Source organism: Colobus angolensis, unplaced genomic scaffold, assembly GCF_000951035.1.
Source record: "Colobus angolensis palliatus isolate OR3802 unplaced genomic scaffold, Cang.pa_1.0 Scaffold303, whole genome shotgun sequence".
Taxonomy (NCBI): domain Eukaryota; kingdom Metazoa; phylum Chordata; class Mammalia; order Primates; family Cercopithecidae; genus Colobus; species Colobus angolensis.
The window spans coordinates 127,850-145,404 of NW_012116300.1; the positions used below are offsets into that span (position 1 = coordinate 127,850).

Sequence of the window (17,555 nt, forward strand, 5' to 3'; positions counted from 1 at the left end):
CCACCCCGAAGCTGGCCTGGGGTCTGACGAAGCATCCTGTCCCTTTGCCTGGGTGCCGGGGTTGGTGTCTGTACCAGACGGCGGTTGCACTGACTCCTCCAGAAGTAGGACAGTGTCACAAGGCAGAAGGCGTTGCCGTGTGTGTGTGTTTCCTAAACCTGCTCTGTGTAGCTACAGCCACAGGCCTGACCCTGGGGACAGCCAGAGGGAGGTTATGCTGGGAAGTCTGGCCTGGCTGTGCCCAGTTACAGTCTTGCTAAACGGCTGGAAACACCCACTGTCCTGTTGGCGGCTTGGGCCCCTCTGGTCGCTTGTTCCCGACAGACCCCACAGTCGTGCTCCCTCACTCCCCTCTAGGAATTTTAACCCCACTGCAAAATGGCACGGGTGTCCCTTGCATGGGCTGAGTCAGGCTGTGCAGGGCAGGCAGGTGACAGATCCCACCATCCCCTCCCAGGACAGTCACCATCACTTGCCAACCCGGAGCCCACTTACTTGCTGTGGTGTCTGTAGGGAGGCAGAACAGGTCCTCACCAGAGTGAGGGCCTTTCTTCTCTCCCCACCCTCACATACTTCTCCTGCTTTCCACCTTTCTCCAGTCTCCTTTGTCCTCTTTCTAGTTTCTGAATACGGCAGTTTTCGTATCTTTCTGTGAACACAGTCATGGTACCTGGTCCTAGGACTCCATCAGGTTGCCAGGTGCAAGCAGCTTTCAGTAACTTGGGCTTGCGCATTGGGGAAGGCCCGCTGATGCGCTGTGGATAGCCCAGGCCTTCCCAGAGGCACTTCCCGGCAGCTGTTGGCGCTTTGGGAGGGACCGGCCTCCCTCAGCCTTTCAGTGTCAGGCTTCATAGTTTGAGTACAGGAGTTGAACAGGCTGTGGCAGGGGCCGATGTGACTCCTAGGGCAGAGGAAGTCAGAAGGAACGGGGGCTGGTGTCTACTGTCCATGAGCTCACAGGCCGGGGCTTCTCAGGGCATAGGTCAGGTTATCTTTGGGCCTTCAGGGCTGTTCCCAGGAGTGAAGGTCCTTGGGAGCGACACATAGGTGGTCCATGCCCCCCATCCTGTCCATGCTCCCATCCTGACTGGGCCCCCGTCCTGTCCGTGCTCCCATCCTGTCTATATTCCCGTCCTGTCCATGCACCCTTCCTGTGTGGGTCTCCCACCTGTCAGTGCTCCTGTCCTGTCCGTGCTCCCTTTCTGTCCGAGTTGCTCACCTGTCCACGCTCCCATCCTGTCTGGGTCTCCCACCTATCTGTGCTCCCGTCCTGTCCGGGTCTTCCGTCCTGTCTGTGCTCCCATCTTGTCCGTGTCTCCCATCCTGTCCTTGCTCCTGTCCTGTCCATGCTCCCGTCCTTTCCGTGCTCCCATCCTGCCTGGGTCTCCTGGCACAGACCCAGACTTAGAGGTGTAGGGAAGCAACCAGGGTACCTGGTGGTACTGGGCCCCATGCTGACACCGGCCTGTCCCCTTTCCTTGCTTGCAGGACTACGACCTCTGCATCAACTGCTATAACACGAAGAGCCATGCCCATAAGATGGTGAAGTGGGGGCTGGGCCTGGACGACGAGGGCAGCAGCCAGGGCGAGCCACAGTCAAAGAGCCCCCAGGAGTCGCGCCGGCTGAGCATCCAGCGCTGCATCCAGTCACTGGTGCACGCGTGCCAGTGCCGCAACGCCAACTGCTCGCTGCCATCCTGCCAGAAGATGAAGCGGGTGGTGCAGCACACCAAGGGCTGCAAGCGCAAGACCAACGGGGGCTGCCCGGTGTGCAAGCAACTCATCGCCCTCTGCTGCTACCACGCCAAGCACTGCCAAGAAAACAAATGCCCCGTGCCCTTCTGCCTCAACATTAAACACAAGCTCCGCCAGCAGCAGATCCAGCACCGCCTGCAGCAGGCCCAGCTCATGCGCCGGCGGATGGCCACCATGAACACCCGCAACGTGCCTCAGCAGAGTCTGCCTTCTCCTACCTCAGCACCGCCCGGGACCCCCACGCAGCAGCCCAGCACGCCCCAGACGCCGCAGCCCCCCGCCCAGCCCCAGCCCTCACCCGTGAGCATGTCACCAGCTGGCTTCCCCAGCGTGGCCCGGACTCAGCCCCCCACCACGGTGTCCACAGGGAAGCCTACCAGCCAGGTGCCGGCCCCCCCGCCCCCGGCCCAGCCCCCTCCTGCAGCGGTGGAAGCGGCTCGGCAGATCGAGCGTGAGGCCCAGCAGCAGCAGCACCTGTACCGGGTGAACATCAACAACGGCATGCCCCCAGGACGCACGGGCATGGGGACCCCGGGGAGCCAGATGGCCCCCGTGAGCCTGAATGTGCCCCGACCCAACCAGGTGAGTGGGCCCGTCATGCCCAGCATGCCTCCCGGGCAGTGGCAGCAGGCACCCCTTCCCCAGCAGCAGCCCATGCCAGGCTTGCCCAGGCCTGTGATATCCATGCAGGCCCAGGCTGCCGTGGCTGGGCCCCGGATGCCCAGCGTGCAGCCGCCCAGGAGCATCTCACCCAGCGCTCTCCAAGACCTGCTGCGGACCCTGAAGTCGCCCAGCTCCCCTCAACAGCAACAGCAGGTGCTGAACATTCTCAAATCAAACCCGCAGCTAATGGCAGCTTTCATTAAACAGCGCACAGCCAAGTATGTGGCCAATCAGCCCGGCATGCAGCCCCAGCCTGGCCTCCAGTCCCAGCCCGGCATGCAACCCCAGCCTGGCATGCACCAGCAGCCCAGCCTGCAGAACCTGAATGCCATGCAGGCCGGTGTGCCGCGGCCCGGTGTGCCTCCACAGCAGCAGGCGATGGGAGGCCTGAACCCCCAGGGCCAGGCCTTGAACATCATGAACCCAGGACACAACCCCAGCATGGCGAGTATGAATCCACAGTACCGAGAAATGCTACGGAGGCAGCTGCTGCAGCAGCAGCAGCAACAGCAGCAGCAGCAGCAGCAACAACAGCAGCAGCAGCAAGGGAGTGCTGGCATGGCTGGGGGCATGGCGGGGCACGGCCAGTTCCAGCAGCCTCAAGGACCCGGAGGCTACCCACCAGCCATGCAGCAGCAGCAGCGCATGCAGCAGCATCTGCCCCTCCAGGGCAGCTCCATGGGCCCGATGGCGGCTCAGATGGGACAGCTTGGCCAGATGGGGCAGCCGGGGCTGGGGGCAGACAGCACCCCCAACATCCAGCAAGCCCTGCAGCAGCGGATTCTGCAGCAACAGCAGATGAAGCAGCAGATTGGGTCCCCAGGCCAGCCAAACCCCATGAGCCCCCAGCAACACATGCTCTCAGGACAGCCACAGGCCTCGCATCTCCCTGGCCAGCAGATCGCCACATCCCTTAGTAACCAGGTGCGGTCTCCAGCCCCTGTCCAGTCTCCACGGCCCCAGTCCCAGCCTCCACATTCCAGCCCATCACCACGGATACAGCCCCAGCCTTCGCCACACCACGTCTCACCCCAGACTGGTTCCCCCCACCCCGGACTCGCAGTCACCATGGCCAGCTCCATAGATCAGGGACACTTGGGGAACCCCGAACAGAGTGCAATGCTCCCCCAGCTGAACACCCCCAGCAGGAGCGCGCTGTCCAGCGAACTGTCCCTGGTCGGGGACACCACGGGGGACACGCTAGAGAAGTTTGTGGAGGGCTTGTAGCATTGTGAGAGCATCACTTTTTTTCCCTCTCATGTTCTTGGACCTTTTGTACTGAAAATCCAGGCATCTAGGTTCTTTTTATTCCTAGATGGAACTGCGACTTCCAAGCCATGGAAGGGTGGATTGATGTTTAAAGAGACAATACAAAGAATATATTTTTTTGTTAAAAACCAGTTGATTTAAATATCTGGTCTCTCTCTCTCTTTTTGCTTTTTTTTTTTTGGGGGGGGGAGGTTCTTTTTTTTCCGTTTTGTTTTTGTTTGGGGGGAGGGGGGTTTTGTTTGGATTATTTTTGTCGTCATTGCTGGTGACTCATGCCTTTTTTTAACGGGAAAAACAAGTTCATTATATTCATATTTTTTATTTGTATTTTCAAGACTTTAAACATTTATGTTTAAAAGTAAGAAGAAAAATAATATTCAGAACTGATTCCTGAAATAATGCAAGCTTATAATGTATCCCGATAACTTTCTGATGTTTCGGGAAGATTTTTTTCTATAGTGAACTCTGTGGGCGTCTCCCAGTATTACCCCTGGACGATAGGAATTGACTCCGGCGTGCACACACACCTACACACACCCACACACATCTATCTATACATAATGGCTGAAGCCAAACTCTTTGTCTTGCAGATGTAGAAATTGTTGCTTTGTTTCTCTGATAAAACTGGTTTTAGACAAAAAATAGGGATGATCACTCTTAGACCATGCTAATGTTACTAGAGAAGAAGCCTTCTTTTCTTTCTTCTATGTGAAACTTGAAATGAGGAAAAGCAATTCTAGTGTAAATCATGCAAGCGCTCTAATTACTATAAATACGAAACTCGAGAAGATTCAATCACTGTATAGAATGGTAAAATACCAACTCATTTCTTATATCATATTGTTAAATAAACTGTGTGCAACAGACAAAAAGGGTGGTCCTTCTTGAATTCATGTACATGGTATTAACACTTAGTGTTCGGGGTTTTTTGTTATGAAAATGCTGTTTTCAACATTGTATTTGGACTATGCATGTGTTTTTCTCCCCATTGTATATAAAGTACCGCTTAAAATTGATATAAATTACTGAGGTTTTTAACATGTATTCTGTTCTTTAAGATCCCTGTAAGAATGTTTAAGGTTTTTATTTATTTATATATATTTTTTGAGTCTGTTCTTTGTAAGATATGGTTCTGGTTGTTCGCTCATAGCGGAGAGGCCGGGGCTGCGGTTGTGGTTGTGGCGGCGTGGGTGGTGGCTGGGAACTGTGGCCCAGACTTAGTGGCTGCCTGGAGGCTTTTCTTCCCAGAGACTGAGGTGGGTGGCTCAGCGTTGGCCCCACACATTCGAGGTTCACAGGTGGCTGTTGCTCACATAGTTAGGGTCGTCAGTGGGTCTGGAACTACACGTGGCCCCTCCTCCATCCTCCCTGTCCATCACAGCTGCCACCCCCCAGAGGCAGGGCCGCTTCCCGTGTTCGGGTGGCTCCCCACATACACAGCTCCCAGAATCTGAGGCAAAGGGTGCTCCAGGCTCGCGAGGTGCTTCCTCACTTCCCCCCACATCCTGCGGCTGCCACGCAGCATGTCCCGTGTGGCCTCTGAGGAAATGCTGAGGGACAGACACCTTGGAGCACCAGCTCCAGTCCCTGTTGCAGTGAGAAAGGCCCCCACTTCGGAGGATACTTGCATTTAGGCACATGGTCTGCCTCCCTTGGAGTCCAGTTCCAGGCTCCCTTACTGAGTGGGTGAGACAAGTTCACAAAAATCATAAAAGCAGAGGAGGACCATCGGTGGGGGAGCTGAAGTTCATCCCCTAGCCTACCGCCCCCAATACCCAGAGAATCACTTTATCCCTAGTCCTCCAGCAAAGGCTGGTCTTGGTGGGGGGTGATGGTAAATTTAGAAATCATGGCCCAAATAGCTTCCATTTGGGCCCTTTACATTCTCAGGTATTTTTTTAAAATACTTGAATACTTGGTTTGGGAATCTAAATTCGAGGAACCTGTCTGAGAAATTGGAAACATCCAGTCTAGTTTTAGCACAGAGCTTTGAACCTTGAGTTATACAATGTAGAATAATTAAGCCAAGTGAAAATAAGACCACCATCTGGCACCCCCGACCAGCCCCCGGTTCACCCCATCCCACGAGGGGAAGCATAGGCCGGGCCTCCGGTGATTGCTGCCCCTGCTCGGCCTGCTGGGTTCTTACATCTCCACTGTCCTCTCCACCTTTTCCAGCCATAGGGAAGCCTTGAGCCATGTGTTCAAACAAGAGGTGGGGCTAGAGCCTGGGAGCAGTAGCTCTAAGCTCACGCCCAGAAAGTGGCACCCTCCTGGTTGTGCAGCCTTTTAATGTGGGCAGTGGAGGGGCCTCTCTTTCAGGTCATCCTGGCATTCAAAACTTTATGTACCAACCTCATCCTCTTTGGAGTCTGCATCCTGTGCAACCGTTTTGGGCAATCCAGATGTCGAAGGATGTGACCGAGAGCAGCATGGTCTGTGGATGCTAACCCTAAGCTTGTCGTAAGGAAATTTCTGTAAGAAAGCTGGAAAGCCCCAGCGCTGTGTCTCATGCTGTATACTTAAGAGGAGAAGAAAAAGTCCTATATTTGTGATCAAAAAGAGGAAACTTGGAATGTGATGGTGTTTATAATAAAAGATGGTAAAACTACTTGGATTCAAAGATGGTTCAGATTGGCTAATGACTCAGAGTTAGCTCAACAGCTCGTCATTATAGGATTGCAGATGCGGGCCGGGCGCGGTGGCTCACGCCTGTAATCCCAGCACTTTGGGAGGCCAAGGCGGGTGGATCGTGAAGTCAGGAGTTCGAGACTAGCCTGGCCAAGGTGGTGAAACCCGGTCTTTATTAAAATACAAAAAAATTAGCCAGGCGTGGTGGTGGGCGCCCAGAATCGCAGCTACTCAGGAGGCTGAGGTAGAGAATCGCTTGAACCCAGGTTGCAGTGAGCCAAGATTGCCCCACTGCACTCCAGCCTGGTGACAGAGCGAGACTCCGTCTCAAAAAAACAATAGGCTTCTTTTGTTTTAAGGCTGACACACAAATTGAGCAGAGAGTTCCAGTATATTCCAGCACCCAGTTTCTCCTGTTACTAATGTCTTAGCGTGTCACGTTTGCTGCCACGCTGAGCCATTTGTTGATGTTGATGCATTATTATTAGCTAAAGTTCACACTTTGTTCCAATTTCCTCAGTTTTCCCCTCATGTCCCTTTTCTGTCCCGAATCCCATGGAGGACCCACGTGACATTTGGGCTCCTTGTCAGTGAGGCGGGATTGTTGAATTCTCTTTGGACTGACCCTTCTGAACACCAAGAGTCTCTCTCTCATCTTGTTAAAAATTAAGCTCTCTGGCTGGGCGCGGTGGCTCCCGCCTGTAATCCCAGCACTGTGGGAGGCCCAGGCAGGTGGATCACCCGAGGTCCGGAGTTCAAGACCAGCCTGGCCAACATGGTGAAACCCTGTCTCTACTAAAAATACAAAAATTAGCTGGGTGTAGTGGGCCGCGCCTATAATCCCAGGTACTAGGGAGGCTGAGGCAGGAGAATCGCTTGAACCTTGGAGGCAGAGGTTGCAGTGAGCTGAGATCGTGCCATTGCACTTCAGCTTGGGTGACAAGGATGAGACTCTGTCTCAACAAAATAATAAGTAGCCGGGTATGGTGAGGGGTGCCTGTAATCCCAGCTACTCAGGAGGCTGAGGCAGGAGAATCACTTGAACCCGAGATTGCACCACTGCACTCCAGCTTGGTAACGAGGGAAACTCCATCTCTCAAAAAAAATAAAGCTCTCTGTTGAAGTGTAAATGAGTGACAAGCCTGCGTTCTTTCCAGAGGACGAGTCTGTGGGCTGAGAGCAAGCCCACTTTCAGCCAGTCAGGTGCAGCACTGATGGCCCCGGCAGGGAGCCAGCCTGCTCTCAGCAGGCCTTGGGTGGACCCTGCAGGAACCTTGGAGTCCCTGCTCTTGATGGGGCAGCTGCTTTTCCCATCAGCAGCTCTCCTGTCTCCTGAGAGCTCTCACGCTTTCTCGGGTGTGTAGAGCCTTCCTCAAGGCAGGCAGCCGCTGACCACAGCTGTGACGTGGAGTCTTCTGCCTCTGGTTGTGGCTCAGTGGAAACAGCGCCCACTGCCCTCATTTGTTAATTTCTGAACTTGCACTCTGCATCTGTTTTCTGCTCTAGAGGTGATGTGGCATAAAGCTGATAATGGCACCAGCCTAGCCGAGGACAGGGCCGCTCTGTCCCAAAGGCAGCAGCACCTACAGCCACCTGTAGCTGTGCACATGTGGGGTCTGCCTGGCAGTGACCTGCTTTGGCCTGAGCTTCCTGATGCCCACGGCCTGGGAGCTGGGAATCCACACCAAGTGTGGAGGGGCACTTGCCTGGTCTCACAACCTTGTGTGTTGTTGCAGGGCAGTCAGGGCGACAGCAAGAATGCCAAGAAGAAGAACAACAAGAAAACCAACAAGAACAAAAGCAGCATCAGCCGCGCCAATAAGAAGAAGCCCAGCATGCCCAACGTGTCCAATGACCTCTCCCAGAAGCTGTATGCCACCATGGAGAAGCACAAGGAGGTAGGCGTGGGCTGCGCTGCTGCAGCCGAAAGGAGGGAAAGACTTGCAGCTGGCGGTCGAGGGCCCCTGTGCAGGTCCGTGGCAAGAGGGAAGTGGTCCCCAGGAAGCCAAGTGTACCAGTAGGGTGACATCATGCAACGTGTCACCAATTCCGTTCCATCCCAAGGCATCAGGGCCCTCAGGCTCAGCCACCTGCCTTTTCTGCAGGCTGGGTGGCTGCGCCTGCCCTGAGCTCAGCACTGGAGGTGCCACATCCGTTGTGTGAGACTAAAGCCCCTCCTCTCCTGCAGGTCTTCTTTGTGATCCACCTGCACGCCGGGCCTGTCATCAATACCCTGCCCCCCATTGTCGACCCTGACCCCCTGCTCAGCTGTGACCTCATGGATGGGCGCGATGCCTTCCTCACCCTCGCCAGAGACAAGCACTGGGAGTTCTCCTCCTTGCGCCGCTCCAAGTGGTCCACGCTCTGCATGCTGGTGGAGCTGCATACCCAGGGCCAGGACCGCTTTGTCTACACCTGCAACGAGTGCAAGCACCACGTGGAGACGCGCTGGCACTGCACTGTGTGCGAGGTAGGCCTGTGCCGCCCCCGCCCCCACCCCGAAGCTGGCCTGGGGTCTGACGAAGCATCCTGTCCCTTTGCCTGGGTGCCGGGGTTGGTGTCTGTACCAGACGGCGGTTGCACTGACTCCTCCAGAAGTAGGACAGTGTCACAAGGCAGAAGGCGTTGCCGTGTGTGTGTGTTTCCTAAACCTGCTCTGTGTAGCTACAGCCACAGGCCTGACCCTGGGGACAGCCAGAGGGAGGTTATGCTGGGAAGTCTGGCCTGGCTGTGCCCAGTTACAGTCTTGCTAAACGGCTGGAAACACCCACTGTCCTGTTGGCGGCTTGGGCCCCTCTGGTCGCTTGTTCCCGACAGACCCCACAGTCGTGCTCCCTCACTCCCCTCTAGGAATTTTAACCCCACTGCAAAATGGCACGGGTGTCCCTTGCATGGGCTGAGTCAGGCTGTGCAGGGCAGGCAGGTGACAGATCCCACCATCCCCTCCCAGGACAGTCACCATCACTTGCCAACCCGGAGCCCACTTACTTGCTGTGGTGTCTGTAGGGAGGCAGAACAGGTCCTCACCAGAGTGAGGGCCTTTCTTCTCTCCCCACCCTCACATACTTCTCCTGCTTTCCACCTTTCTCCAGTCTCCTTTGTCCTCTTTCTAGTTTCTGAATACGGCAGTTTTCGTATCTTTCTGTGAACACAGTCATGGTACCTGGTCCTAGGACTCCATCAGGTTGCCAGGTGCAAGCAGCTTTCAGTAACTTGGGCTTGCGCATTGGGGAAGGCCCGCTGATGCGCTGTGGATAGCCCAGGCCTTCCCAGAGGCACTTCCCGGCAGCTGTTGGCGCTTTGGGAGGGACCGGCCTCCCTCAGCCTTTCAGTGTCAGGCTTCATAGTTTGAGTACAGGAGTTGAACAGGCTGTGGCAGGGGCCGATGTGACTCCTAGGGCAGAGGAAGTCAGAAGGAACGGGGGCTGGTGTCTACTGTCCATGAGCTCACAGGCCGGGGCTTCTCAGGGCATAGGTCAGGTTATCTTTGGGCCTTCAGGGCTGTTCCCAGGAGTGAAGGTCCTTGGGAGCGACACATAGGTGGTCCATGCCCCCCATCCTGTCCATGCTCCCATCCTGACTGGGCCCCCGTCCTGTCCGTGCTCCCATCCTGTCTATATTCCCGTCCTGTCCATGCACCCTTCCTGTGTGGGTCTCCCACCTGTCAGTGCTCCTGTCCTGTCCGTGCTCCCTTTCTGTCCGAGTTGCTCACCTGTCCACGCTCCCATCCTGTCTGGGTCTCCCACCTATCTGTGCTCCCGTCCTGTCCGGGTCTTCCGTCCTGTCTGTGCTCCCATCTTGTCCGTGTCTCCCATCCTGTCCTTGCTCCTGTCCTGTCCATGCTCCCGTCCTTTCCGTGCTCCCATCCTGCCTGGGTCTCCTGGCACAGACCCAGACTTAGAGGTGTAGGGAAGCAACCAGGGTACCTGGTGGTACTGGGCCCCATGCTGACACCGGCCTGTCCCCTTTCCTTGCTTGCAGGACTACGACCTCTGCATCAACTGCTATAACACGAAGAGCCATGCCCATAAGATGGTGAAGTGGGGGCTGGGCCTGGACGACGAGGGCAGCAGCCAGGGCGAGCCACAGTCAAAGAGCCCCCAGGAGTCGCGCCGGCTGAGCATCCAGCGCTGCATCCAGTCACTGGTGCACGCGTGCCAGTGCCGCAACGCCAACTGCTCGCTGCCATCCTGCCAGAAGATGAAGCGGGTGGTGCAGCACACCAAGGGCTGCAAGCGCAAGACCAACGGGGGCTGCCCGGTGTGCAAGCAACTCATCGCCCTCTGCTGCTACCACGCCAAGCACTGCCAAGAAAACAAATGCCCCGTGCCCTTCTGCCTCAACATTAAACACAAGCTCCGCCAGCAGCAGATCCAGCACCGCCTGCAGCAGGCCCAGCTCATGCGCCGGCGGATGGCCACCATGAACACCCGCAACGTGCCTCAGCAGAGTCTGCCTTCTCCTACCTCAGCACCGCCCGGGACCCCCACGCAGCAGCCCAGCACGCCCCAGACGCCGCAGCCCCCCGCCCAGCCCCAGCCCTCACCCGTGAGCATGTCACCAGCTGGCTTCCCCAGCGTGGCCCGGACTCAGCCCCCCACCACGGTGTCCACAGGGAAGCCTACCAGCCAGGTGCCGGCCCCCCCGCCCCCGGCCCAGCCCCCTCCTGCAGCGGTGGAAGCGGCTCGGCAGATCGAGCGTGAGGCCCAGCAGCAGCAGCACCTGTACCGGGTGAACATCAACAACGGCATGCCCCCAGGACGCACGGGCATGGGGACCCCGGGGAGCCAGATGGCCCCCGTGAGCCTGAATGTGCCCCGACCCAACCAGGTGAGTGGGCCCGTCATGCCCAGCATGCCTCCCGGGCAGTGGCAGCAGGCACCCCTTCCCCAGCAGCAGCCCATGCCAGGCTTGCCCAGGCCTGTGATATCCATGCAGGCCCAGGCTGCCGTGGCTGGGCCCCGGATGCCCAGCGTGCAGCCGCCCAGGAGCATCTCACCCAGCGCTCTCCAAGACCTGCTGCGGACCCTGAAGTCGCCCAGCTCCCCTCAACAGCAACAGCAGGTGCTGAACATTCTCAAATCAAACCCGCAGCTAATGGCAGCTTTCATTAAACAGCGCACAGCCAAGTATGTGGCCAATCAGCCCGGCATGCAGCCCCAGCCTGGCCTCCAGTCCCAGCCCGGCATGCAACCCCAGCCTGGCATGCACCAGCAGCCCAGCCTGCAGAACCTGAATGCCATGCAGGCCGGTGTGCCGCGGCCCGGTGTGCCTCCACAGCAGCAGGCGATGGGAGGCCTGAACCCCCAGGGCCAGGCCTTGAACATCATGAACCCAGGACACAACCCCAGCATGGCGAGTATGAATCCACAGTACCGAGAAATGCTACGGAGGCAGCTGCTGCAGCAGCAGCAGCAACAGCAGCAGCAGCAGCAGCAACAACAGCAGCAGCAGCAAGGGAGTGCTGGCATGGCTGGGGGCATGGCGGGGCACGGCCAGTTCCAGCAGCCTCAAGGACCCGGAGGCTACCCACCAGCCATGCAGCAGCAGCAGCGCATGCAGCAGCATCTGCCCCTCCAGGGCAGCTCCATGGGCCCGATGGCGGCTCAGATGGGACAGCTTGGCCAGATGGGGCAGCCGGGGCTGGGGGCAGACAGCACCCCCAACATCCAGCAAGCCCTGCAGCAGCGGATTCTGCAGCAACAGCAGATGAAGCAGCAGATTGGGTCCCCAGGCCAGCCAAACCCCATGAGCCCCCAGCAACACATGCTCTCAGGACAGCCACAGGCCTCGCATCTCCCTGGCCAGCAGATCGCCACATCCCTTAGTAACCAGGTGCGGTCTCCAGCCCCTGTCCAGTCTCCACGGCCCCAGTCCCAGCCTCCACATTCCAGCCCATCACCACGGATACAGCCCCAGCCTTCGCCACACCACGTCTCACCCCAGACTGGTTCCCCCCACCCCGGACTCGCAGTCACCATGGCCAGCTCCATAGATCAGGGACACTTGGGGAACCCCGAACAGAGTGCAATGCTCCCCCAGCTGAACACCCCCAGCAGGAGCGCGCTGTCCAGCGAACTGTCCCTGGTCGGGGACACCACGGGGGACACGCTAGAGAAGTTTGTGGAGGGCTTGTAGCATTGTGAGAGCATCACTTTTTTTCCCTCTCATGTTCTTGGACCTTTTGTACTGAAAATCCAGGCATCTAGGTTCTTTTTATTCCTAGATGGAACTGCGACTTCCAAGCCATGGAAGGGTGGATTGATGTTTAAAGAGACAATACAAAGAATATATTTTTTTGTTAAAAACCAGTTGATTTAAATATCTGGTCTCTCTCTCTCTTTTTGCTTTTTTTTTTTTGGGGGGGGGAGGTTCTTTTTTTTCCGTTTTGTTTTTGTTTGGGGGGAGGGGGGTTTTGTTTGGATTATTTTTGTCGTCATTGCTGGTGACTCATGCCTTTTTTTAACGGGAAAAACAAGTTCATTATATTCATATTTTTTATTTGTATTTTCAAGACTTTAAACATTTATGTTTAAAAGTAAGAAGAAAAATAATATTCAGAACTGATTCCTGAAATAATGCAAGCTTATAATGTATCCCGATAACTTTCTGATGTTTCGGGAAGATTTTTTTCTATAGTGAACTCTGTGGGCGTCTCCCAGTATTACCCCTGGACGATAGGAATTGACTCCGGCGTGCACACACACCTACACACACCCACACACATCTATCTATACATAATGGCTGAAGCCAAACTCTTTGTCTTGCAGATGTAGAAATTGTTGCTTTGTTTCTCTGATAAAACTGGTTTTAGACAAAAAATAGGGATGATCACTCTTAGACCATGCTAATGTTACTAGAGAAGAAGCCTTCTTTTCTTTCTTCTATGTGAAACTTGAAATGAGGAAAAGCAATTCTAGTGTAAATCATGCAAGCGCTCTAATTACTATAAATACGAAACTCGAGAAGATTCAATCACTGTATAGAATGGTAAAATACCAACTCATTTCTTATATCATATTGTTAAATAAACTGTGTGCAACAGACAAAAAGGGTGGTCCTTCTTGAATTCATGTACATGGTATTAACACTTAGTGTTCGGGGTTTTTTGTTATGAAAATGCTGTTTTCAACATTGTATTTGGACTATGCATGTGTTTTTCTCCCCATTGTATATAAAGTACCGCTTAAAATTGATATAAATTACTGAGGTTTTTAACATGTATTCTGTTCTTTAAGATCCCTGTAAGAATGTTTAAGGTTTTTATTTATTTATATATATTTTTTGAGTCTGTTCTTTGTAAGATATGGTTCTGGTTGTTCGCTCATAGCGGAGAGGCCGGGGCTGCGGTTGTGGTTGTGGCGGCGTGGGTGGTGGCTGGGAACTGTGGCCCAGACTTAGTGGCTGCCTGGAGGCTTTTCTTCCCAGAGACTGAGGTGGGTGGCTCAGCGTTGGCCCCACACATTCGAGGTTCACAGGTGGCTGTTGCTCACATAGTTAGGGTCGTCAGTGGGTCTGGAACTACACGTGGCCCCTCCTCCATCCTCCCTGTCCATCACAGCTGCCACCCCCCAGAGGCAGGGCCGCTTCCCGTGTTCGGGTGGCTCCCCACATACACAGCTCCCAGAATCTGAGGCAAAGGGTGCTCCAGGCTCGCGAGGTGCTTCCTCACTTCCCCCCACATCCTGCGGCTGCCACGCAGCATGTCCCGTGTGGCCTCTGAGGAAATGCTGAGGGACAGACACCTTGGAGCACCAGCTCCAGTCCCTGTTGCAGTGAGAAAGGCCCCCACTTCGGAGGATACTTGCATTTAGGCACATGGTCTGCCTCCCTTGGAGTCCAGTTCCAGGCTCCCTTACTGAGTGGGTGAGACAAGTTCACAAAAATCATAAAAGCAGAGGAGGACCATCGGTGGGGGAGCTGAAGTTCATCCCCTAGCCTACCGCCCCCAATACCCAGAGAATCACTTTATCCCTAGTCCTCCAGCAAAGGCTGGTCTTGGTGGGGGGTGATGGTAAATTTAGAAATCATGGCCCAAATAGCTTCCATTTGGGCCCTTTACATTCTCAGGTATTTTTTTAAAATACTTGAATACTTGGTTTGGGAATCTAAATTCGAGGAACCTGTCTGAGAAATTGGAAACATCCAGTCTAGTTTTAGCACAGAGCTTTGAACCTTGAGTTATACAATGTAGAATAATTAAGCCAAGTGAAAATAAGACCACCATCTGGCACCCCCGACCAGCCCCCGGTTCACCCCATCCCACGAGGGGAAGCATAGGCCGGGCCTCCGGTGATTGCTGCCCCTGCTCGGCCTGCTGGGTTCTTACATCTCCACTGTCCTCTCCACCTTTTCCAGCCATAGGGAAGCCTTGAGCCATGTGTTCAAACAAGAGGTGGGGCTAGAGCCTGGGAGCAGTAGCTCTAAGCTCACGCCCAGAAAGTGGCACCCTCCTGGTTGTGCAGCCTTTTAATGTGGGCAGTGGAGGGGCCTCTCTTTCAGGTCATCCTGGCATTCAAAACTTTATGTACCAACCTCATCCTCTTTGGAGTCTGCATCCTGTGCAACCGTTTTGGGCAATCCAGATGTCGAAGGATGTGACCGAGAGCAGCATGGTCTGTGGATGCTAACCCTAAGCTTGTCGTAAGGAAATTTCTGTAAGAAAGCTGGAAAGCCCCAGCGCTGTGTCTCATGCTGTATACTTAAGAGGAGAAGAAAAAGTCCTATATTTGTGATCAAAAAGAGGAAACTTGGAATGTGATGGTGTTTATAATAAAAGATGGTAAAACTACTTGGATTCAAAGATGGTTCAGATTGGCTAATGACTCAGAGTTAGCTCAACAGCTCGTCATTATAGGATTGCAGATGCGGGCCGGGCGCGGTGGCTCACGCCTGTAATCCCAGCACTTTGGGAGGCCAAGGCGGGTGGATCGTGAAGTCAGGAGTTCGAGACTAGCCTGGCCAAGGTGGTGAAACCCGGTCTTTATTAAAATACAAAAAAATTAGCCAGGCGTGGTGGTGGGCGCCCAGAATCGCAGCTACTCAGGAGGCTGAGGTAGAGAATCGCTTGAACCCAGGAGGCGGAGGTTACAGTGACAGTGAGCCGAGATCGCACCACTGCACTACAGCCTGGGCGGCAGCGAGACTTCATCTCAAGAAAAAAAAAAAGATTGTAGGTGCTGGTTGGGCTTGGTGGCTCATGCCTATAATGCCAGCACTTTGGGAGGCTGAGGCGGGTGGATCACATGGTCAGGAGTTTGAGATGAGCCTGGCCAATATGCTGAAACCCTGTCCCTACTAAAAAAAATACAAAAAATTGACCGGGGTGCGGTGGCTCACGCCTGTAATCCCAGCATTTTGGGAGGCCAAGGCAGGCGGATCACGAGGTCAGGACTTTGAGACCAGTCTGACCAGCCTGGTGAAACCCTGTCTCTTCTAAAACTACAAAAATTAGCTGGGCGTGGTAGCGCACCCCTGTAATCCCAGCTACTCAGGAGGCTGAGGCAGGAGAACCACTTAAACCCAGCAGGCGGAGGTTGCAGTGAGCCAAATTGCACCACTGCACTCCGGCCTGGGAACAGAGGGAGACACTGTCTCAAACGAAAAGAAAAACTTAGCTGGGCGTGGTGGTACCCACCTATAGTCCTAGCTACTAAGGGAGCTGAGGCAGGAAAATCAGTTAAACCCAGGAGGTAGAGGTTACAGTGAGCCAAGATCATGACGTTGCACTCCATCCTGGGCAACAGAGTAAGACTTTGTCTCAAAAAAAAAAAAAAAATTGCAGATGCTTAGTGGAGTTTTTCTCCACAGAGCATGTGTTTGATGCTATCTGTGAAATTCTAGCATGTTAACATAGAATGAGCTGTCCCTGGATAATGTGCCATGGAGAGGCTTCTGCTTCTAAGATCTCAAGTTGGGCTGAGCACAGTGGCTCACGCCTGTAATCCCAACACTTTGGGAGGCCAAGGTGGGCAGACTACCTGAGCTCAGGAGTTCACAGCCAGCCTGGGCAACATGGTGAAACCCCGTCTACTAAAATACAAAAACTTAGCCGGGCGTGGCAGCGTGCGCCTGTAGTACCAGCTACTCGGGAGGCTGAGGCAGGAGAATGGCGTGAACCCGGGAGGCGGAGCTTGCAGTGAGCTGAGATCACCCCACTGCACTCCAGCCTGGGTGACAGAGCGAGACTCCAACTCAAAAAAAAAAAAAAAAGAAAAAAAGATCTCACGTTGAAGACATGTAACTGTCTTCCTTTTTTCTTTTTGAGACAGTGTCTCCCTGTGTCACCCTGGCTGGAGTGCAGTGGCATGATCTCGGCTCACTGCAACCTCTGCCTTCCGGGTTCAAGTGATTCTCCTATCTCAGCCTCCCAAATAACTGGGACTAGAGGCATGTGCCACCATGCCCAGCTAATTTTTGTATTTTTAGTAGAGTCAGGGTTTCCCCATGTTGGCCAGGCTGGGTCTTGAACTCCCGACCTCAAGTGATCCACCCGCTTTGGCCTCCCAAAGTTCTGGGATTACAGGCATGAGCAACCATGCCCGGTCCTTTTGATTACTATAAAATGGAACAAAAAATTGTATTTGAACTAAAACATGCTTTGAGCTTTCCATGGCAAAATAAACTGTTTTAAAAAATGAAAAACACCTTTTCATTAAGGAGATGATTGCACGTTGGTGGCCATTTTGCTACCAGGAAGTTCTTAGCACAGGACAGCGTGTGCCAGGAAGCAGAGGCTGTACCCACAGTGCCGTAACAGATGGGCAGGGGCATGTAGGCATGAGAATAACTTCATCTCAGACCATGAAGACATCACAGCCTCATGGACGTATGGATTTTATGTGTTAATTTCACATGAATTACTTGTATACATTTCATAATAAATAGTCAGAGGTGGGAAAACACAGGTCCCTTATAAGATATTGAAGGAATTTAAGTGAATGTAATGCCCAGACTAGCAAAGTAGACGCTAAGGAACTTTGATGAGTAGATGTCAATGCTTTGCAGTTGATCTACATTGTGCATAAAACGGTGCTCTTGACATGCTCGCATCTTTTTATAGAGGATTTACAGGAATTTTTTGGCTATGAGAACACTGTTAAATCAACTCACCAGATAGAAAAGTTCAATGGGAGCTAATATTACATGGCGTGAACCCAGGAGGCGCAGCTTGCAGTGAGCCGAGATCGCGCCACTGCACTCCAGCCTGGACAACAGAACGAGACTCCATCTCAAAA

The 17,555-nt window shown here is 54.1% G+C and overlaps 1 protein-coding gene across 1 annotated transcript in view; it reads left to right on the plus strand.

The window, feature by feature from the left end:
* CREBBP (CREB binding protein) overlaps positions 1-15,109 on the plus strand; it is an 89,401-nt gene extending 74,292 nt beyond the window's left edge. The window contains exons 26-28 of the mRNA XM_011950177.1: positions 8,055-8,216; positions 8,507-8,788; positions 10,300-15,109. Coding sequence (XP_011805567.1) covers positions 8,055-8,216; positions 8,507-8,788; positions 10,300-12,456 — 2,601 coding nt within the window. The 3' untranslated portion in view covers positions 12,457-15,109. The remainder of the gene's footprint in view (positions 1-8,054; positions 8,217-8,506; positions 8,789-10,299) is intronic.
* The last annotated feature ends 2,446 nt before the right edge of the window (positions 15,110-17,555 follow it).